Source organism: Triticum aestivum, chromosome 6D (genome assembly GCF_018294505.1).
Source record: "Triticum aestivum cultivar Chinese Spring chromosome 6D, IWGSC CS RefSeq v2.1, whole genome shotgun sequence".
NCBI classification, from domain to species: Eukaryota; Viridiplantae; Streptophyta; class Magnoliopsida; order Poales; family Poaceae; genus Triticum; species Triticum aestivum.
The window spans coordinates 472,652,348-472,675,234 of NC_057811.1; the positions used below are offsets into that span (position 1 = coordinate 472,652,348).

The 22,887-nt window shown below is 48.1% G+C and overlaps 5 protein-coding genes across 6 annotated transcripts; 3 read left to right on the forward strand and 2 right to left on the reverse strand.

The window, feature by feature from the left end:
* The first annotated feature begins 6,440 nt into the window (after nt 1–6,440).
* LOC123146021 (uncharacterized) lies at nt 6,441–8,198 on the forward strand. The gene has a single exon (XM_044565586.1). It carries the CDS (start codon nt 6,632–6,634, stop codon nt 8,024–8,026), a length of 1,395 nt encoding a protein of 464 aa, XP_044421521.1. The 5' UTR covers nt 6,441–6,631; the 3' UTR covers nt 8,027–8,198.
* Nucleotides 8,199–8,295: 97 nt separating this feature from the next.
* Nucleotides 8,296–11,271, reverse strand: LOC123146020 (PAP-specific phosphatase HAL2-like). Its single transcript, XM_044565585.1, has 4 exons — nt 10,549–11,271; nt 9,331–10,015; nt 8,707–9,072; nt 8,296–8,615 (listed from the first exon to the last, which is right to left on the reverse strand). The coding sequence occupies exons 1-3, from the start codon at nt 10,967–10,969 to the stop codon at nt 8,769–8,771; spliced, it is 1,410 nt and encodes a 469-aa protein (XP_044421520.1). The 5' UTR covers nt 10,970–11,271; the 3' UTR covers nt 8,296–8,615; nt 8,707–8,768.
* Nucleotides 11,272–13,216: 1,945 nt separating this feature from the next.
* Nucleotides 13,217–15,283, forward strand: LOC123146022 (quinone oxidoreductase PIG3). The gene is made up of 6 exons (XM_044565587.1): nt 13,217–13,573; nt 13,677–13,856; nt 14,166–14,247; nt 14,340–14,447; nt 14,566–14,724; nt 14,905–15,283. The coding sequence occupies exons 1-6, from the start codon at nt 13,316–13,318 to the stop codon at nt 15,099–15,101; spliced, it is 984 nt and encodes a 327-aa protein (XP_044421522.1). The 5' UTR covers nt 13,217–13,315; the 3' UTR covers nt 15,102–15,283.
* Nucleotides 15,284–15,964: 681 nt separating this feature from the next.
* On the forward strand, nt 15,965–18,573 carry LOC123146023 (quinone oxidoreductase PIG3). 2 transcript variants are annotated; one of them, XM_044565590.1, is made up of 7 exons: nt 15,965–16,028; nt 16,155–16,565; nt 16,648–16,827; nt 17,140–17,221; nt 17,312–17,419; nt 17,557–17,715; nt 17,881–18,573. In XM_044565590.1, the coding sequence occupies exons 2-7, from the start codon at nt 16,308–16,310 to the stop codon at nt 18,075–18,077; spliced, it is 984 nt and encodes a 327-aa protein (XP_044421525.1). In that variant the 5' UTR covers nt 15,965–16,028; nt 16,155–16,307; the 3' UTR covers nt 18,078–18,573. The 2 variants fall into 2 exon arrangements, with proteins under 2 accessions (XP_044421525.1, XP_044421524.1); XM_044565589.1 differs by lacking the exon at nt 15,965–16,028 and having other exon boundaries at nt 16,121–16,565.
* Nucleotides 18,574–18,808: 235 nt separating this feature from the next.
* LOC123146024 (uncharacterized) lies at nt 18,809–20,332 on the reverse strand. The gene is made up of 4 exons (XM_044565591.1): nt 20,126–20,332; nt 19,375–19,486; nt 19,254–19,304; nt 18,809–19,102 (listed from the first exon to the last, which is right to left on the reverse strand). Exons 1-4 carry the CDS (start codon nt 20,302–20,304, stop codon nt 19,019–19,021), a joined length of 426 nt encoding a protein of 141 aa, XP_044421526.1. The 5' UTR covers nt 20,305–20,332; the 3' UTR covers nt 18,809–19,018.
* Nucleotides 20,333–22,887: the final 2,555 nt, after the last annotated feature.

The following is a 22,887-nucleotide window of genomic DNA, read 5'->3' on the forward strand; positions in this document are numbered from 1 at the left end:
CTTAACAATAGCAATATTAGGTTCAACCTTAACTTGCTCAGGAGGTGTATAAGTTCTAATATTGCTTTTACGAACCACAGTTGAAGCTTTAGCATGATCCTTTATTCTAACAGGGAAAGGTGGTTTCTCAACATAAGCAGTAGGAACAATAGGATCATTATAAGTGATAGTCTTTTCTTCAACTTTCATAGGTGCAACTACTTTTACTTCTATGGGAGGATTATATTTAAACCACTTATCCTTAGGGAGATCAACATGAGTAGCAAAGGATTCACAGAAAGAAGCTACTATCTCAGAGTCAAGTCCATATTTAGTGCTAAATTTACGGAAAACATCGGTATCCATAAAAGATTTAACACAGTCAAACTTAGGTGTTATACCTGACTCCTTACCTTCGTCGAGATCCCAATCTTCAGAGTTGCGTTTAATTCTCTCCAATAAATTCCATTTTAATTCAATAGTGTTCATCATAAAGGAACCAGTACAAGAAGTATCGAGCATGGAGCGATTGTTGTCAGAAAGCCGAGCATAAAAATTTGAATAATCATTTCTCTTGAGAGCTCATGATTGGGGCATGAATATAACATTGACTTAAGCCTCCCCCAAGCTTGAGCGATGCTTTCTCCTTCGCGAGGCCAAAAATTATATATATAATTACGATCACGATGAACAAGATGCATAGGATAAAACTTCTGATGAAATTCCAATTTCAATCGCTTGTAGTCCCATGATCCCATATCATCACATAGCCTATACCATGTAAATGCATCTCCCTTCAAAGATAAAGGGAAGACCTTCTTCTTGATAACATCATCGGGCATACCTGCAAGCTTAAATAATCCACAAACTTCATCCACATAGATTAGGTGTAAATCAGGATGCAATGTTCCATCTCCTGCAAAAGGATTAGCTAGCAGTTTCTCTATCATAACCGAAGGAATTTCAAAGTAAACATTTTCATTTTCAGTAGGTTCAGTAGGTTGAGGAGCAACTCTTTGCTCTACTGGTCGGGGTGAAGATACCCCTAACAAGCCCCTCAGAGGATTACTTTCCATAGTAACAAGTGACAGTAAATTTCAGCACACTATATAAATTTTCCCTTACCAAATTCCACCTACCAAAGGCACTTCACTGCCCGGCAACGGCGCCAGAAAAGATTCTTGATGACCCACAAGTATAGGGGATCTATCGTAGTCCTTTCGATAAGTAAGAGTGTCGAACCCAACGAGGAGCAGAAGGAAATGATAAGCGGTTTTCAGCAAGGTGTTCTCTGCAAGCACTGAAATTATAGGTGACAGATAGTTTTGTGATAAGATAATTTGTAACGAGCAACAAGTAACAAAAGTAAATAAAGTACAGCAAGGTGACCCAATCCTTTTTGTAGCAAAGGACAAGCCTGGACAATTTCTTATATAGAGGAAAGCGCTCCCGAGGACACATGAGAATTATCGTCAAGCTAGTTTTCATCACGTTCATATGATTCGCGTTCGGTACTTTGATAATTTGATATGTGGGTGGACCGGTGCTTGGGTGCTGCCCTTACTTGGACAAGCATCCCACTTATGATTAACTCCTATTGCAAGCATCCGCAACTACAAAAGAAGTATTAAGGTAAACCTAACCATAGCATGAAACATATGGATCCAAATCAGCCCCTTACGAAGCAACGCATAAACTAGGGTTTAAGCTTCTGTCACTCTAGCAACCCATCATCTACTTATTACTTCCCAGTGCCTTCCTCTAGGCCCAAATAATGGTGAAGTGTCATGTAGTCGACGTTCACATGACACCACTAGAGGAGAGACAACATACATCTTATCAAAATATTGAACGAATACCAAATTCACATGACTACTAATAGCAAGACTTCTCCCATGTCCTCAGGAACAAACATAACTACTCACAAAGCATATTCATGTTCATAATCAGAGGGGTATTAATATGCATATATGATCTGAACATATGATCTTCCACCAAATAAACCAACTAGCATCAACTACAAGGAGTAATCAACACTACTAGCAACCTACAGGTACCAATCTCAAACTTAGAGACAAGAATTGGATACAAGAGATGAACTAGGGTTTGAGAGGAGATGGTGCTGGTGAAGATGTTGATGGAGATTGGCCCCCTCCCGATGAGAGGAGCGTTGGTGATGACGATGGCGATGATTTCCCCCTCCCGGAGGGAAGTGTCCCCGGCAGAACAGCTCCGCCAGAGCCCTAGATTGGTTCTGCCAAGGTTCCGCCTCGTGGCGGCGGAGTCTCGTCCCGAAAGCTTGCTTATGATTTTTCTTCGGACGAAAGACTTCATATAGCAGAAGATGGGCACCGGAGGGCCACCAGGGGGCCCACGAGGCAGGGGCCCGCCCAGGGGGGTAGGGCGCGCCCCCCACCCTCGTGCCCAGGGTGTGGGTCCCCTCTGGTATTTTCTTCGCTCAGTATTCTTTATTATTTCCAAAAATAACTTATGTGGAGTTTCAGGACTTTTGGAGTTGTGCAGAATAGGTCTCTAATATTTGCTCCTTTTCCAGCCCAGAATTCCAGCTGCCGACATTCTCCCTCTTCATGTAAACCTTGTAAAATAAGAGAGAATAGGCATAATTATTGTGACATAATGTGTAATAACAGCCCATAAGACAATAAATATCGATATAAAAGCATGATGCAAAATGGACGTATCAGTCCAACGCAACATCGATATTCTGCAACCTAGTTTGGCTGACAAGGCGAGAACCTCTCTACATGCAAGAGCTTCAAGTGTCGTGGGGTCATCACTTTGTTGAAAACGACAACCGAATAGCCAAATAATCTCCCATATGATATCTGCATATGAATTTGACTCCACCCCTCTCGCTTCCCACTACACCATCAACATTAACTTTCACCAAGTCTCTTAGGGGAGGCAACCAACGATGAGCACTATCTCGTCCAAACTTGCTGCACTTATTTTAGGAGTAGGTAGCTAGGGCATGCAACTCAGAGAGATATGACCAAACCTATTTGTGGAGTATGGGCTCTGGAACACTGCTTCGTGCATAGCTCTCTATCATGCTGACTAGATCGCGCACAATGTTACTATCATCTTTGTGAACTGTTCATGGGATAATGAACTGTTCAGCTAAACAATTCAATTCTTTGCACAAGGCTCATCGTTTACATTCATTTTAACAACAAGTTCATCGTCATACATCGCCATGGCTTCCATGTTGCGATGATGGAGCAAATCAGTCGTCAATAGCGATTATCCGGCCAGCAACCAAACACAACTTTGAGCGTAGCAAGGACTGAAATCTTCCATATAGATGTCCAACCATCAGCCTCACTTTTAGCATTAAAGTGACCAGCTTGATTCTCTAGCCAATTCTCCCTGTTAATCATGGTGGTGACCAACATCCTCTATGTCGAACACACAATAAATATCCCCTTTCGGTTTGGTTGGCAACACCAAAAATTTGTTATGTTTCGAGTATAGAAGGGAATTGGTAAGATCGCGTCAGCATCAACCTAGAGGAAATTCTTCGTCACAAGTTCTTCATTCCATATTGTTGATGAAGGTATAAATAGTTCCAAAACTAGTTGAGGCAGGTTCTAGACTAGCGACATGATAGGCCGAAGGAGAGAAATTTTGGGTCCAATGTTTGTATCTTGCCTATTTTTTTTATCCTTCGAATTAGTCCTTGCAAACTTATTTCCCTGCCATCCAAAATCGCTCGCCAAATCTGACGTGGGTGAGAGCCTAGCTCAACTTGAAGAAAAGATCTTTCGGGAAGTATGCAACTTTTAAAATTCTAGCGCTGAGAGAAAAAGGCTCCTAAACAATCCTCCAAACTTGACTGGCACGAAGTGCTAAGTTAAATAGCTCAAGGCCGCAGAAACCCAGTCCACCCAAGTATTTGGGTCTTGTCATGGCAGACCTTCCTGGCACCTTGCCTGCTGCCCCACCACAACTTAATGCGAGAATTTAACCACAACTTTTATTAAGACATCCTTTCCCCTAGCTGAGTGACGCTTTCCCATTCACCCTTGTATCTTCTCCCAAATACGATCATTGTCTTGTTCTTTGAATTCCCTACATCTGTTGGCATGTCAAGATCTCTCATTTAATTATTCATTAGGAACAATATACCTTTTAACATCTTCTCTTGTACTTTGGGGGCATCCTTTACTGAAAAAATGGATGATTTTTCTCGATTTACCCTTTGGCCCGATGCTTGACAATAGGCATTCAATAGATTTGATACTTCTTATGCACTTTGTACACTTGACTTGAAGAATAATAGGTTGTCATCTGCGAATAATACGTGGTTCAACGGGGTGTCGATGGAGCCACCGTAATGCCGCTGAGGATTGTGATCTCGATTTCAAAATGCACGAAAAGGCTCTTCACTGCTAAGAAGGAATATAAGATGATTTAGACTGTTCAAGATTGTTTCCATTAAAAAGGACAGTAAAGGAAAATGAGCTAACCATTCCCATAACCATAGATATCCATTGGGTTGGAAAACCCAATCCTTTCCTTGATAACTTGCAATATGCCCATTCCATCCGGTCATATTCAACTTTTTCGAGAATCACCCTAGAGTTTTATTGCATGATGTCAACCGGAATACAACAACTATAGGGAATGGGGAGGTTAGCCACAAGTGACGTCCACTCTCCAAAGATGTTAAGGCTTTAACCAACACATGGGCTTCAGTATTGCATGCATGCATTTCATGTCCAAGCTCGACTCTCTGAAACTAATTCCTCTTAGCGTTGAACTCATGGATGATTGCACTATATTTGCATGGGTTTTGCTCCCTGATGTTCTTAACGACTTACACGCAGTCTGTAGCCACATGAACACTTGAAATATTCAGATCAAAAGCTGAAGACAGTGCCTCGCTGAATTGCCTCTAGTGTCTCCGGATCAACAAATCATCGACAACAACTGTAGATGCTCCCGTGAATTTGCCCCTATCATCCCTACAAACAGCGTTGACTGCACCCCGTTCGCCTGGTCCCGAGAGGCCCCTATTCAACATTTATTTTGACACACTTAGAGATCGGAGCAATCCATTCCTTCTCCTATACCCTGGCTGGAATTGCCGGACTTCTTGGAGCTGCTTCCACCGTCTCTAAGTCCTGCAGGAACCTTCGAATGAAGGAGAAGGTATATGGTGGGCTCTGAATTTTTTCCCCGTATATTGCCTTCCTCCTAGCCCACCAGATCACCCAAAGTGTCACAAGAATCTGAATCATCTTCCTCTGCGGGACTGATTCCACTAGTTCAAACAAACAAAGCTTTCGGTCATCATGCTTCTTGGCTGTGAGAAAATCAATCAAGTCTTCATCCATCGACGTCCATATACACTTTGCCATACTACACTCTAGGAGAGCATGTCTCCATGTATCAGTCCCTCCTTGACAGATAGTGCACTCCTCGGAATCAACCATGTTCCGCTGCTTCCATCGCCCGTCAGGAGCAATGGAAGCCAGGCGCCATGCATAAATCTTCAGTTTCGAGGGAACCTTTACACCCCACAACATCGACATTGTTACTTGGAAAAAAAGGTAAATTAGTGTGTCCACAGCAACTTACCTAGTAGTTGGCAAAGCGCTTATTTGTGCACCAAGCCCAAACTCACATACCACCACCGGTGTGCAACATGGCTTTCTCTACCTTGGTCTAGCCTAGCCCCCGAGACCCGCCAGGCCCATACCTGAACCAAAACCAAAATCGGTGTTCGTAGGATTGAATCCATAGAAAAATGCCCGTGACTATACCTGGTCATGGGAAACCCGACCCAAAATAGCCCGACCCGGTCTTGCCCACGGGCGTGGGCCTAGGCCTAGGTTTTGAGCCCGAATGACATGGCGGGCCAGGGCTGGGCTTAACATATACTTCCTCCGTCCGAAAATACTTGTCGAAGAAATGCATAAAAATGAATGTATCTAAAACTAGAATACATCTAGATACATCCATTCCTCCGACGAGTATTTCCGGACAAAGGGAGTATGTGTGTTTTAGGGAAGAGGCCCAACATGCTTTTCCACTGGCGGGTCAGGCTCAGGCCTGAATTCTAGGCCCAAAGGTCGGGCGGGGCCTAGGTTTTCTGTTGTGGGCTTTTTTAGGCCCGACCCTGCCCGAGTTATGGCCTGGTATACCCGTGACTAAACCCGGGCATGGACAACCCGACCCCGAGTTATGGCCTGGTATACCCGTGATTAAACCCGGGCATGGACAGCCTGGCCCGAATAACACGGGTCGGGTCGGGCCGGGCTCAGGACTTGTTTTGCAGCCTGAAAGATAGTTCGGGCTGGGCTCAGGCTTCTCTATTTCTGCATTTCAAGCTGGACTTGCACGTCTGTACACTAAAAAACAGCGTTCAGGCCGGGCTTTTAGGCTTCGGGCTTGATTTTGGGCCGGGCTCAGGCTTGAAAACAGAGAGTATTTTGGGCTTCGGGCCGGGCTCTCGAGAAAACGTTTGCCGGGGTTTACCCGTGACTGTACCATTGTTCGCGCACGCATGACGCAATGACGCATGTTCGATTCACGTTGACAAAACGGGACGGCACGTGGACGCAATCACGGCACTGTTCGTCAAACGGCGCCCGTCCCTTTCGTCGGGCGTCCGTCGTCTCGAAGGATGCCGCCGTCTCATTCCAGCAACAAGACAGGCCTTCTAGCAGCTCGGCTTACGCTACGTCGGGCATGGCCGGAGTTCCCAATGACCAACACCCCCCCTACGCTTCGATCCCTCCGCCCGCCCGCCATGGACGCGGCCCAGCGCTGCCCCCGGCCGCCTATATATAGGCCACGCGTCCTCCTTGCAACTCCCCTGGTTGGTGGCGGTGATGAGCAGCGAGCGCGTCGACAAGTGATTGAGATCGCCATGGGGTCCTTGGAAGGCGACGTGGCCACCTCGCCCTCGCTGTCCAGCACCGGCAGCAGCGGCACCGGCGCCGGCAACGACAACCATGGCGGCGGCGAGGTGAGGATATACGCCTGCTTCGCGCACGGCGCGTCCAACAGCCTCGAGTGCTACGAGCCGGGCGCCAACACGTGGCGCCGCGTCGGCGGCCTCCCGGGGGTGCCCCACGGCCACGTGCTCAAGGGCTTCGCCGTCGTCGCGGTCGCCGAGTCCGTCTACGTCATCGGCGGCCGCCTGTGCCGCAGGGAGAGCGTGCCCGGCGGCGACTACCGCGACACGGACGTGGGCGTGCGCGCCGACGTGCTCCGCTACGACGTGCGCCGCGGGGAGTGGCGCTGCTGCGCGCCGCTGCTGGTCCCGCGCGTCGACTTCGCGTGCGCGCCGTGCCGCGGCAGGATCTGCGTCGCCGGCGGGCTCTGCTCGCTCTCCGGCGCGCGGGGCACGGCCGCCGCCGAGGTGTACGACCCGGAGACCGGCCGCTGGTCGCCGCTCCCGGACATGAGCACGCTGCGGTACAAGTGCGTGGGCGTGACCTGGCAGGGCGGGTTCCACGTGGTGGGCGGCTTCGCCGAGAGCACCACGCCGGCGGCCGCGCCCGGGGAGGCGCTGGAGCGGAGCTCCGCCGAGGTGTTCAACTGCGGGCGCGGCGTGTGGGAGATCATCCCGGGGATGTGGCAGCTGGACGTGCCGCCCAACCAGATCGTCGCGGTGGCCGGCCGGCTCTTCAGCTCCGGCGACTGCCTCAACAGCTGGAAGGGCCACGTGGAGGTCTACGACGGCGAGCTCAACATCTGGAGCGTCATGGACCACTCAGCACTATCAGACCTGGCGCTGCTCGCCAGCAACCTGCCGCCATCAGCGCAGCAGCTCTACCTCACCATGGCCGTGGTCGGGACGCGGCTCTTCTTCCTCGCCGGGTACGAGATCGCCGGCGACGACGACGAGAGCTTCAGGACGGTCTCACTGGTGCACAGCTACGACACCAGCGCCGCGCCAGGGCTGGCGCCGGCGTGGAGCAGCTTCCAGCCCAAGATGGACCATGACAACAACGTCGAGGACGGCAGCAAGGAGCTCTTCAGCCAGTGCTGCTCCGTGCAGCTCTCCAGCTGATCAACTGCAGGCCTCAGTCCAGTCCAGTACACACAGTCAGTCCGTCTGTATCATGGTTTTTACCATGTGAAAAATTGCTACTTGTGCTGTTGTGCTAAATTCGTGTGACTGTATTTTTCCTTTCTTTGTGGAGTGGACAATGGAGAATATATATACATGGAGTGATACTTTATACCCAAATGTTAAAATGTTTCCTACTTAATATTATATTTATATGAGTGCAAGGAAACGCAAGCATCAAGACAATGAGAATAACTGAAGGCATAATATAGAGGCGAAAACTTGCAGACAATGCATCATGAGATCATTTTATCAAAGGTTCAGAGATTCGAGTTATCAGGTTCAGCAAACTGCTCATGACTGATGATTTAATCGACGTGCCATCAACCCAAGGAGCGTATGAGTTGTACCCGAGGGAAAAAGGAATGATACAAACCATCAAAACAGCCGATAAACATCTTTACAGATGCTCTTGGCGAACAAATGACGGTGTTCGTCGATCTCGTTCCGCAGATTGTTTATGAGCAGACAAGCTATGGTTAATTGAACACTGGAGACTAATTCTTCATACCAAAATGAGTCGAGTTACCTGTAAATAAACAGATACCGGAATGTAAGAGGCAGGCCAATTTTAGTTCAGACGTTGATAAAAACAGAGCAAAAGTTCTTTGTAAACTCACTCTTGCATGCTATGACTAGCATCACGCCATCTATCTGACTGTAAGGGTTTGGGTTGCTTGCATTACAACGTTGATGAGTTCCAACTTGCATCGACAGCTTCCAAAATTCTCCGATGAAGCAACGCCCCAGAACAAGCTATTATGCCTCTGTCCAAACCCTCCAAGTAAACACCCCTGGAAAAGTCCAACGGGCAACCCCCAGCATCTGTGACCACTCCACCAGCCTCTTGAATGATGACCACCCCGGCGGCATGATCCCATATCTTCTCCTTGTATCCAGCTCTAGCGAATTTCATGAAGATTTCAGCATCACCTCGTGCTATTGCAGCATATTTCACCATGCTGTACACACGCAGAGGCTGGTTCCTGGAAACCAAGCAAAATAAATCAATCAATAAAAAACAACCAAAAGCCAAAACTTGCAATCCGCATGCAGATGACACGGAACAAGAGTAAAATGCTAGCACCAATTCATTCTAATGCCCATGTAAACCAATTCACTATTCAGCAATACCATATGCCAACTAGCACAAGAAAATCTATGAAATAATTTCTGCACTCTAGTGAAATAATAATATCATGGTTAATAAAAGTACCGTGTAGACAGTGAAATTCAGAACTGACCTTAAGCCTACACTATGGGCAAGTCCTGCAGTGAAGGAATGGCTGGAGTTGGCTTTCTCAACAGGTTCACAGAATGTTGCTGAAACAGGATCACTGACGGACGATACTTGAACCTCCCTTGAGTTATGCCAACTAAGCATACCAAAGTCGTGAACCAATGGCTGCATCCAAGCTTGGCCACATCCTTTGTGAGCATACATCACGCAACCCTTGTTCCAGGTTCCTGATGTAGGGGGAGCAACCTTAGACATCAACCTGTAGTACCGTTGGTGGTAGTTGAGCCATTCCTTCTTCATTGGATAATTTGGGCACCCGAGAACACCGAGCACAACTTCCCCGTCTTCAATTAAGGCGAGAGCAATAGCGTATTGGTCCCCACGCACAAAACCAAGCGTGCCATCCACAGGATCAAGCACCCAAAATCTTCCTTTTGGACCTCCGGTAGAGCTGCACTTCCGTATAGCTTGAAGAACATCATGAGCCCCGAGGTCTTTCTCCGGGGATCTCAGCCCATACTTTGGAGCTTCAACCAGGCAACCGTTGACTGCAGCGACGACAGACTCAAGCAAAGCCGTGCCGTCGCTACTAGACAGTGTCTCATCGTCTTCCTCTGCTACGATCGACACACTTTCATCACCAAAGCGATCTGAGAGTAGCCAGCTCACTGTCGCTTGCACGCCCCAATCTGGCATAAGGAAGACAGATGGGATTTATTAGGAACTAACCACCACAGAGACCCAATTTATTGCATAATAATATTTATACATTTAACTCCGGGTACTTAGTGACGTCACGAGTAGACAAAATTTGTTGCACAATAATACTCATATATGAGGCATTCCTGATATGTTGGAACTTGAAACACCCACTATATTTGACTGTGAGGCTGCAAAGCTGAATTGCATTTGCAGCCCACTATCAGTACTGTAACAGGTCAGCCAGTATATATCAGTGCAAACCCGCAGTCTTATTTATCGAATGGGGAAAAAAGATTACCACACTTGCACAATTCAAAAGTCAACACTCAACGCCAATAATTTAACTAAGCAGCATCTCGTTTAGGCATTGAGACTCACTCTAATAGTAATATAAATTTACCAATACAGCAGAGTTGTAGTTTGACTAACTTGGCTGCTAACTGGGTTCAAGGTGTGGAACGAATGGATTTGAATACTGAATGCTAGTACAAGTAATAATACTCAGAGTGGCAGTACGAACCGGCGACGGTGACCGGAGAGCGGTCGAGCTTGGAGTGGACGCCCCCGGAGCCGGAGCCTGGGTCCGCAAGGAGGAGCGCGTCCTGCACCCGCTGGCAGAGCGTGCAGGCGACCTGCACGACGCGCACCGCCGCCTCCATCTCCTTGGCGTAGTCCTTCTTGCCCCCTCCCCCTCCGAGGCCGCCGCCGCGGCAGTCCCACAGCCACTCGCGGTCCGCCCCGACCCGGAGCCGGCCGGCCGCGCCCAGGGACAGCGCCGGCGACGCCGAGGGCGGGGACGACGGGGCGCAGCGGCTGCGGCGCCCGCGCTCTGACCCGCGCCAGTCCGGCGGGGACCGCGGGAAGCCCCGCGCGGCGGCGGAGGAGGGGGAGGGGGAGGGGGAGGGCGCGGCCGCCCAGGCGGAGAGGCGGAGGCCGCCCATGGCCGGCGGCGCCAGAGCCCCGAAATAGACAGACGGCGCGGGCGGCTCAATCAATCCGAACCCTACCCCGCGCGCCCTCGCTGGCTGGCTGGCTCTTCGCCCGCTGCTTCGATCCGATATGTACTAGCGTTCCGAGAAGCTTCTGCTCTCGCCTTCCGTTAGCCGCCGCCGCCCGCGACTGGTGAGCGGCGCAGCCCCCGCGCCGATGCCGTGGATGGTGACGAACTCCATGATGCCATCATCCTCTACCCTTTCCCCAACTCTGTATCCCTGCTCCCACCACCACCACTGGCCGCACGCACGAGCACCGCAAAACAGCATGCGCATTTCTGGAATCACTTTATGGCTTTATGCCGGTACAGCCCAATCAACTACTCCTTTCCTTCCATAATCTATTGCCTATAATTCCTAAAGTTAACTATTTGTATAAAAAAATCCCTAAAAAACTAGGATCTTGCTAAGTCTTAGTCGAAATCTCAGTCGATACTATACCCATGAGATCTTACATTGAGATCCGTCCAGAATTTTCTTTTTAGTCTTTTCTTTTTCTCTCTTGCATGTTATATCACTTAGCTAAGACTTGATTAAATCCTAGTCGACTGAGAACTATTAGTATAAAATTTGATCAAAGAAAGTTAAAAAACATTGACAACAATATTACTAAACTAATATAAGACGTTTTTATATTAGTTTACGGAGGGAGTATATCTTATGTATCTATTCATATTGGTCAGAGTTTATGAAGTTTGTCTTCTAAGAAAATCTATATGTACTACATTATAAAACGAAGAAAGTACTAGTAAGATACATATTAGCTTTTCGTAAGTCAAATCTAGGAAAGTTTGGCCAAATTTATATTAAAAAGTATCAATATCCTTTTTTTGGGGGTAAAAATTATCAATATCTACAATATCAGATAAATTAAACATGAAAATGTTTTTTTGTCATAGACCTAATTAATATTAATTTAGTATTGTAAATCATTTTTCTATGGTCAAATAGACTTGTAAAAGTTTTGATTTAAGACAACGGTAAGATGTGAAATAAAAAAGGAAGGAGCATAAAAGAAGGATTCATTTTTCTAGAACCCAAAAGTGAAGAAAATAATCGAGGGATAAGAGCATCTCTAACCCAAGTCCTCTTTTCTTCCCTATATGTCCAGACCAAACGGTCCGAACATGTTTAGATCTCAAACACGGACACCCATTTTACGACATGCTCATATTGAGGCAGTCCAACCTCTCAACTGAGAGGAAGAGAAGATAGGAGGAGGAGAGGAGGAGGAGGAGGCCGACCCCATGGCCCTGGCGAAGGTCGCGGAGGAGGAGGCGATGGTCGTTGAGGTCGCGACTCCGGTCCATGGGCCAAACAACCTCTACTCCATGGTGGAGGCGAAGGAGCAAGTCCGCCTCACCCTACTGGAGGAGTACCGCGCGCCCGTGGTGCAACTTAAGGCGGACCACGCAAATGCCGATGTCGTCTTGGAGCTCGTTGATGCGGACCCAGAGCTCATTGACGTGAACCGGGCGGTCTACACGCCCATGTAGAGCAACCCACACGGTCGACTCCGAACACCGCTAGCTCCGCATCAACGAGGCGTGGTGCACCTGGCCGTCGAGGAGCTCGGGGCTGAGGACGACGACGGCAATGCCAAAGAGGCACACGTCAACAACCGTCATGGGTTCGCACCCGCGACCAATGACAACGAGGCCAACAGCTCTGGCGGGAGGTCTTCGACCTCACCTCTGGACGAAAAAAGCAGGATTTTTAGAGTAGTTTTTATTAAGCGATCTTTTACACTACAAAAATCTATGAATTAATATGAACGACTCGATGTCCGCCTTGTTTGAAATATTGTTAAACGGCCGGCGTTCGACCGAATGTCCACCAATGCGTCATGAACAAAGGTGGGTTTTGTCCGGGATTAAATGAAAAGGGGGATGGAGGAGACATGAGCTGTCGGCAAAATAGCTCGATGCCAAAATATAAAAAGCTTAACACTTCTTATTTGATTTTTTTCTGTATTTTAAAATAAAAAGATCTAAATCTAAAATGCAAATGCAAAGGTCATCTTATTCAAAATCTCAATCATCACATCCGTGTTCGTTTGACGTATGCCGTTGAAGTTTTTTTTTTTTTTTGAGAGATCGTATGCCGTTGAAGATGCTCTAACCACGTTCTGCCGTCCAACTTTCTTGGGCCGGATCCAGCCGGAGAAGCCCGGCCCTATATCCGAGCAGAGCCGCCGAGAGCAGAGCCGTGGAGCAGTGGCCTGCAGACGCGGAGCTACCGAGAGCCGGAGGACGGAAGCAAGTGAGCTGAGCGCAGGCGGAGGCGGACGCGACGATGAGGGCGGTGGCGATCGCGAGCCCCGGCGGGCCGGAGGCGCTGCAGGTGCGCGAGGTGGAGGACCTCCCGGCGCCGGGGGAGGGCGAGGTGCTCGTCGCGGTGGCCGCCGCCGGCGTCAACCGCGCCGACACGGTCCAGCGGCAGGGCCGGTACCCGCCGCCGCCGGGCGCCTCCCCCTACCCGGGCCTCGAGTGCTCCGGCACCATCCTCGCGCTCGGGGCCAACGTGCCCCCGCGCTGGGCCGTCGGCGACCAGGTGCCCTCTGCCCTGCCTGCCCCCATGGCGAATCGGTGATGGCCGCTGCTTCTCTGAAGTCTGAAACTCACTTTTTTTTTTTGCGTATGCCGTTGCGCTGCAGGTGTGCGCGCTGCTCACCGGTGGCGGGTATGCGGAGAAGGTGGTGGTGCCGGCGGGGCAGCTGCTCCCGGTCCCGGAGGGGGTGTCGCTGGCCGACGCCGCCGGCTTGCCCGAGGTGGCCTGCACCGTCTGGTCCACCGTCTTCATGACCAGCCACCTCTCCCCCGGCGAATCCTTCCTTGTAAGAAATTCTCTCTTGCTAATTTGTTCTCCATGTGATGATTGCAAACGGCGTATCAGTTTACTGGGAATGAGACTGCTTTGTGGGGATGAGACTGCTTGTGAATTTCTTACACTGAGAATTGAGTCTGATATCTTTTGTCACAACAAATTGGCATGCCTCGACTAACTGAGAAATAGCAAAGTAATTGATGCTTACTCGAATGAAGTGTGAACTACTTTAGCAGTTACTCATATGCAAAGTGAGGTGAATTATCCTGGACTCCTGGCTGTATTATTCCTGATGATTGGGTGTCTCCAATGTATGCAGATCCATGGCGGATCGAGTGGAATTGGTACATTCGCTATACAGATTGCGAAGCACCTTGGTGTTAAGGTTTTTGTTACTGCAGGTTTGTTAGTTATACACTTACTAAGAAAAGAAATAAGATATTACCAAATCGTTTCTGAATCTGTGCTAATTAACTCTGTCATTCTATTCTAGGAAGTGAAGAAAAACTAGCAGCCTGCAAAGGTTTGGGAGCGGATGTATGTATAAACTACAAAACTGAAGATTTTGTAGCACGCGTAAAAGAAGAAACAAATGGAAAGGGTATGCTGCTGCTCTTCTGCTCTTCTTTGTTGTTGTTGCCCCAACACATAGTGTTGTACCACGTCATACCTGTCAAGTTCATATATACTAACTGTAGTATGAAAATACCTCTAACCAGGTGTTGATGTCATTCTGGACAATATCGGCGGGTCTTATCTCCAGCGCAATCTGAACAGCCTAGCTGTTGATGGTAGACTCTTCATCATCGGTTTCATGGGAGGCACTACAACTGAAGTGAACCTTCAGGCGATGCTTGCCCGAAGACTGACCATACAAGGTTGGATGGATCTATCTATAGGCAACCATCTCTCTTTCAGAGTTTTCAGACCTATGTGATTCTCAGTATCGCCATCTGATGTTATTTGCTTGTTGTTTGCTTCGTTGTTTTACATGATTGCACTATTCCTAAACATCATCACTAATCTACACTTGGTTGAATCGTCATGATTTTGTACAGCTGCTGGACTGCGGAACAGAAGCCTCGCTAACAAAGCCCAGATCGTCAGCGAGGTGGAGAAGAATGTGTGGCCTGCCGTCGCGTCGGGCAAGGTGAAGCCGGTGATTTACAAGACATTCCCTCTATCCGAAGCAGCTGAATCTCACAAGTTGATGGAGACGAGCTCCCACATTGGCAAGATACTGCTGATTCCATGATGGGGTATGGTGTATCATGTATTCATGTGTACACTAGCCGATGTGGGCACTGTTTTCTGTAGTGAACTATGCATGGACATGCCCTTTTATATTGTAATAAGCTGGATCTCTAAGTGCTGGTGAAATTGGATATGTATCTTGAGGATAAATAGTCACAATAAAATGTTGGAACTTGGAAGTCTTGTTCTTTCATCTTATGGGAGGATTATTGATGTTGAGATTTTTTCACAATAGTTTTGACTGAATTTCCAATTTGGATAAGTCAATTTTGTGGGAGGAAGAAGACTGAAGGAGAAAAAAAAAAAAGAGATGGTATAGCGAACTTTCGGATTTTGCCCATGGCAAATCGAACGTTTTCTATGACAGCTTTAGTTGACGCAAGAATGGCAAATTAGTTGGCAAGCATGGCAATTTCGAAGAAAAAACAAACTGAGGACGGAATTGACATGCTTACCAACTAAATTTGCCATCCTCGCATCAACTGAAGTTTCCATAAAAATCGTTTGATTTGCCATCAGCAAAATCCAAACGTTCAACACTTATCGAGGTCCAAAAATAAGCTAGGGGAAGAAAAAAGAAGGGCAAACTTATGATGTTTAATTTAAAATGGCCTAGAAAATTGAATAACCCAAAAAAAATATTGTGACGACTTACCTGTAGCCACTTCCATATTTTCCCTATTAGTTTGATCGACTTTTGAATTGAAAAAGTTTATACGCACTCGAAACGCTGACGTGTGGTTCATCAGATCGATTCAAGGATTCAATGGCGATGACTGTGGCTCCCGATCGCTGGTCCTTAGATGCACGTGCAGGAAGACTTCGCGACTCTCATCGATAAGGTCAAGCTGGCTCCGATAAGGAAGTGGTGCGTCGGCGGCTCGTTCTGGCGGCAGCAATGGTCATTCAGTTGTCCATGAACATCGATGTAATTTTTATTATATTTGAGGTGCTTTGTTCTTAGGTGAATCTTTGTAATAGATTTGATATTTTTTTTAAAGAAACGCTGACGTGTGGTTCATCGTCTCTACCTCTATGGCGGCCTCGGGAGAAGTGGGGGAGCCAGCGGGGACCACGCAGCTAGCCGCCGGCGGCGGGAACTTTCTCCCGTCTGTCGACCTCATGGGGGATATCAGGCATGAGCAACCCACTCGCGGCCGAGCTGAGCAGGCAGTGAGAGCGACGAGGGAGATCGACGCCGACGACGATGAGGGCGGTGGCGATCGCGAGCCCCGGCGGGCCGGAGGTGCTGGAGGAGCGCGAGGTGGAGGACCTCGCGGCGCCGGGGGACGGCGAGGTGCTCCTCGGGGTGGCCGCCGCCGGCGTCAACCGCACCGACACGGTCCAGCGGCAGGGCGGGTACCCGGCGCCGTCCGGCGCCTCGCCCTACCCGGGGGTCGAGTGCTCCGGCTCCATCCTCGCCCTCGGGGCCAACGTCCACCCGCGCTGGGCCGTCGGCGACCAGGTAATAGTTTAGTTCACCGCCTCCTCTGGCCCTGCGCGCCCTTGCTGTCGCGTGCTGTGAACCTGTGATGTATCGCGCGCAGGTGTGCGCGCTGCTTAACGGCGGCGGGTACGCGGAGAAGGTGGTGGTGCCGGCGGCGCTGCTGCTCCCGGTGCCGGAGGGGGTGTCGCTGACGGACGCCGCCGGCTTGCCCGAGGTGGCCTGCACCGTCTGGTCCACCGTCTTCATGACCAGCCATCTCTCCCCCGGCGAATCCTTCCTTGTGAGAAATTCTCTCTTGCTGATTTGTTGGGATTGCAGGCCGATTAACCTGCCTCAGTCATCCCCACATATGATTCCTACTACTCTGAGCATGATTCAGTCAGTCTGGTCACAACAAATTGGCATGCTCTGACTAACTGAAAAATACTAGCAAAGTACTGAATGATCCCAACTCGAATGGAGTATGAAATGATTCAGTAGTCACTTGTATGCAAAAGTAGGTGCACAATTGGTGTTGTGAGAATTGAACTGGAACTGAATTTTCATGTCTATGTTTTTTATTTGCTGATGAGGTATCTCTAACGGTATGCAGATCCATGGCGGATCAAGCGGAATCGGCACATTTGCCATACAGATCGCAAAGCACCTCGGAATTAAGGTTTTTGTTACTGCAGGTTTGTTTGTTCAGATAGATCCAGTATATATGGTACTAAGATGTTTTCTGAAAGTGTGCCACAAGTAACTCTGTTATTATGCTGCTCTAGGAAGCGAAGAAAAATTAGCTGCTTGCGCAGGTTTGGGTGCGGATGTATGCATAAACTACAAAACTGAAGAGTTTGTAGCACGTATCAAAGAAGAAACTAATGGAAAGGGTAATATATATCCTGCCATCCTCTTGTAATGCTTGATACCCTGATGCAAAAATAAAACATAATGTTTTGGCTTTTAAAAGTTATGCTTGACAAGTTAATATACATTCTAACTGTAATATGGGGAATATCTTTACCAGGTGTCGATGTCATTTTGGACAACGTCGGCGGACCTTATCTCCAGCGCAATCTGGACAGCTTAGCAGTTGATGGTAGGCTTTTCATCATTGGTTTCATGGGAGGCACCGTGACCGAAGTGAACCTGCAGGCGATGCTTGCCCGAAGATTGACCATACAAGGTTGCATTGATCCACACGATTTCCCCACTTCTCGTTATGTCACGTGTTTTTTACCTGATCACAGATTTTATATCAAAGCTTTTTGTTTGTTTTATGTGATTGGACGATTCCTAAATGTCATCACTAATTTTAGCAATGGTTTGAATTGCTATGATTTATGTGCAGTTGCTGGGCTGCGCAGCAGAAGCCTGGCCAATAAAGCTCAGATCGTCAGCGAGGTGGAGAAAAATGTATGGCCAGCCGTTGCATCGGGCAAGGTGAAGCCGGTGATTTACAAGACGCTCCCTCTTTCTGAGGCAGCAGAAGCTCACAAGCTGATGGAGTCAAGCTCCCACATTGGCAAGATACTACTGATTCCATGACTGGGTATGGTATCCTTCAGCTTTGAGCAGTGTGCAACCATGCATTGATGTGCTACCCTATCTTGTAAAGTTGGTTCTTGAAGTGCTGATGAAAGTGGATATATATATTGAAAACCATTAGTTATAATAAGTGTTGGAACTTCGAAGTCACTAGATTTGGGTTTGAAAAAGGTTGCTTGGTTGAGCCGCCTGGCATAGTGTTCTTGATGATGATGCTCCTAGTTCAGATCCTACTGAGCAGGATTAGCATTGAATGGTCACAAGCATGATGCATTACTTTGCTCAGTAGGATTAATCCAGGCACCTGAATAGGTTGATGGAGGATTAGCACCTGTATATTTTGGATTGGGCAACGGTTGCATAAACAGAAGTGAATAGGTTTATGACAACTGAATATTTTGGATTTGGCAACTGTTGCACTGTATATTTATAACCTGAATAGGTTTATGTAACCAGAACACTTGAAGAGAATTTCACAGCGATAGCTGGTCAGAGACAAGATGAGCAAGACAGGCCTCTGTTTAATATGCCGCTTTTTGGGCCCACCCTGTGTACTCAGGTGGATTGGCAGGTTCAAAAAGAAAAGGAATGTCTACAGCCAAGATTTTTTTACTTTTGAAAACATACACCGAAGGAATTGGATATAACCATCACTGCACTGCATATGTACAGCTGCCAAGCAATTTTCCCAAATCCAGCACAAAACTTAGTACTGTACATAATATTAAAAATGAGCCGAAAACACACTTATGCATTGCTACTCACAAGTGATTACTTCAAAAATTGTGCCCGGGTGTATAGGTCATTAACAATTGCAAACACAAGTTTCTTTGCTGCAGTCGCCATATGTACTATTACAAAGCTGCTCATTCCATCTGTCCTCACTCCAATAATAAGAAAAATGAAAACGAAACTAGTGCTAATCTGCCAGTGAAATGTACTTATTCCTGATTAATATTCAATGGAACGGTGCAATTGCACTCCAGTTTCATGGATTCAGTCTGCCTCTTCAACATCTCATTATCCTGCAGCGACGGAGATCAGCTTAAGCAAGGCATGTACATAGGAGAGAGTGAAAATAAATGGAGAGGAAGCAGACGGTCAAATGAAACAGGATACACAAAACTAAGGTTCTGATATAGTGAGAAAATGCACTGAAATTTGCCCCAAAATTACCTTTTGTAACTCTTCAAATCTCTTGGTTGAATCAGACAGTGAGGTCTTGACCTACAAATAAAGATTGTCCCATGAGCATCGGAGACGTAAATCATGGGAGAATGCAAGCAATGGAACCAACCTTTAAAAGTTCATCTTGCAGGTCCCTGTTTTTCGCCAATTCCGTGTCGTATTTCATTCTCCATTCAGCGGATTCATCCATTGCCTCTAGGTTAGCATGCTCGAACTGCCTCCTGCAAAGATGACCCAGCAAAAGAATGCCAATAAACCGCTTAGCCATGCCTCCGACAAAACATCAAGATAACACGAACGCGAACACACGCATATATGAAATTGTACGGACCTAGCTTAAAATTTGACCAGAGACAGACAACCGCTATGCGAAAAATCAAAATCAACAATGTTCTGTATGGAGCAGGCAAATATAGCTTAAGCATATGGCAGTCAAAATCTTGCTGAAAAGCATGCACTTGAGACGACAATGGCAGACACGTATATTCAGTGGGAATAAACGAGCAAGGAAATAATGCCCCAATTCATCAAACTCCCCTTGAATTGAATCCTTGACCAGCCAGCTAATTCTCAGATCATCTGGACTGGGAGCAGGCAGTAAAAAAGAAACTAGAAAAAGTGAGCATCTGATGCAATGTAAGTCTGGATCCATTGTTTCTTACACCCAAATGGTGAAATGAAATGCCAGGACTCGGCTGGAACCCGACTAAGATTTGCCCTTAGGAATCCACTCTACAGAAGCGAGGTGCCCCGAATTCGAGGGTCTCCTCCTCCCAGCCATGATCCACCCGTGGAACAGGCCTGAGGATCCGTCGGCAGAATGATGTGGGGAAGAGGGGAAGGGCGGGCGGGGTGCGAACCGGAGCTCCTCGCGGTCGTCGGCGGTGAAGGAGGGGTCGTCGGACTGGCGCGCCCAGATGCGGAAGTAGACGGCGGTGCCCATCAGCAGCGCCACCGCGAACGCCAGCATCAGCGCCTGCCGCTCCTGCCGCCGCCCCCCTCCTCCTCCGCTTGCTACTCCCCCTCTTCCTCCCATCATCTTCCTCCTTCCTCGCCGATCTGCCCTCCACACCCCACACCCCGCACCCCGCTTCCGGCAAGCTCCTGTTTACTCGCAAGGGCCTCTTCACGGCCCACCCAGCTGCGCGCCCCAGCCCAGCCCGTTCGGAATCTAAGCCCACTGGGCCCGACCATTTCGAGCCCTGCGCGTCGCCCCCTGCTAGGGTGACTCGAGCGGAGATCCCGGAATTCCCTATTCGCCGCATTTTGCGGCAAAATGTCGACCTGCCGCACACCCATCGACCGTTCGTGGGCCGGCCCATGTCGGATGCATCGTACAGTGAAAATTGCTAAAAAAATGAAGAGAGGGAGAACTCGAACCTCAAACCTCCCACTTCGGGAGATGCGAGTCTAGCCACTCGACCTATAAGTGCAAGGATATCTCCTATTATATGTTCCCTTCTTTCACTTTTTTTCTTTTTTCGTTTTCCTGTTTCTTTCTTTCTTTTATTTTTGTTTTAGAAATATCGCAATTTCAAAAAAGTTCTATATATTCAATACTTTATTAGGCTTTTTATAAAAAAAATGATTTTTTTCAGGTTTCAAATAACATTCCATTCTTTTCAAAAAATGTACAAAATTTGTTTGTGTTTCAAAATGAGTTCGGTGTTTCAAAATTTGCTCGTGATTTTCAGAAAATGTTCGCGTTTTCAAATTTGTTCAAATTTTCAAAAAGTTTTGGAATTTCACATTTGTTCCCATTTTTCAAAATTTGCTCGTGATTCTCAAAAAATGTTCGCGTTTTCAAATTTGTTCAAATTTTCAAAATAGTTTTGGAATTTCACATTTGTTCCCAATTTTCGAAAATTGTTCGTGTTTTTCAAAAAATGTTCACGTTTTCAAAATTTGGATAGAAATTTTAAAAATGTTCAAGTATTTTAAAAAATGTTTGTGGTCATAAACTTTTGTTCATACTTTCACGAAATTTTCCATTTTTAATTTTTTTGTTCACCAATTCAAAAAATGTTCGCTGTTTGAATTTTTATTCAGAATATCACGAAATGTTCCATTTTTCAAATTTTTGTTCACAAATTCAAAAAAATTCACGGTTTCAAATTTGTTTGGAATTTCATAATTTGTTCACAAATTCAAAAAATGTTCGCGGTTACAATTTCTTTGGAATTTCATAATTTGTTCACACTGTTTCAAATTTGTTCGGAATTTCATAATTCTTTCACAAATTCAAAAAATTGTTCACGTTATCACAAAAACAATTTCTGACTTTTCAATTTTTTTGTTCACATATTCGAAAAATGTTCTTGTCTCTATTTTTCCATGAATTCAAAAAATGTGCGCACATTTTTAAAGAGACACATTCAAAGAAACTATACTTGAAAACAAATCAATACAACAAGTAATTTTGGGTTCACTGCAGTAATTGGTTCCTGTTCGCTACAGTGCACAAGTCAGGTTTAGTTCTTTAACACCTGTGCTAGTCTACTGTGTTGGCGACGTGTGCGCAGTCGCAAGCACTTGGTCGCAAGTTCGAATCCTCGTCGCGCCTGACTTTTCTTTTTGCCATTTTTTCGTCCCGCGGTGAAGCTTCATGGGCCGGCCCAGTCGAGCTGCCCCTGTGCGTCTGGCCACCAATTTGACACAAAGAGCGTCCAATAGGAGCTCTCGGAGATCCCATCCGCGCCGCCGGGCTATCTCCCCCGCGTCCTCCCCTCCGTCGCTGCCGGAGGAAGCCGCCGGGCGAAGCCCCGGCCGGCCGACGACGGCGGCGGAGGACCACTTCCCTCCCGTGTCCAGATCGGGTGAGGCAGGTCACCCATCGGCGCTGGGGTGCCTCTCCCAGATCTGGGTCGCGGCGGCGTGGTGGCGGGCGGAGGCGGCGGAGCTGCAGGCAACGTGGGAGTCCGGGTGGTGCGGGCCGCTGGGTGCGTCCGCGTGGTCACGGCGGCCATGGTTGCGGTGGCCGGTGGCTCGTCGATCTGGAGGCGGCGGAACGTGGCCGGTGGCGGCGGCGACGTTCGACCTGGATCCTGGGGCGGCGGCAGGTGAAGCTCGGGCTGCTCGCGGCGGCATAGCATGGGGCTGTCCCTGTCCAAGGCGAATCTGCACCGGCGATCTGGTGGCTTGGTCTCCGGATTGGTTCGGATCATAGACGGTGACGAGCGCGCAGGATCCCTCTAGACGGCCCTCACGGTTTGGAGAGGTGGGGTGGCAGCCCTCCTCCCAGGCTCCAGTGGTGGCACCCACAGGCAGTGGTCGGTGTGCCAAGGGCTCCCACGGTGGCAGTGCTATTGCGGATGGTCGCCGGATCTAAGCAGCTAGATCTGGGGCTTTGAAGGCGGTCAAGATGGTGCACAAGTTGTCGGCTGGATTACTTGGGACAGATCCGGGTGAAAACTTAGTCTTCGACCGGTGGCCGGAGCCGGTGATGGCGACACCCTTGCATCGTTCCTTCTTGAACGCATCATCAAGGTGAAGCTCCCAGCTCCTCCCGATACCTCCGGGGGAAACCCTTGATCAATTGATCGGATGATGGCGGCGCTCTCGTGTCGTTCCCTCCTTGGGGGCGTCATTCTTGGAGGTGTGCATTGGGTCGAGGGACCAGTGG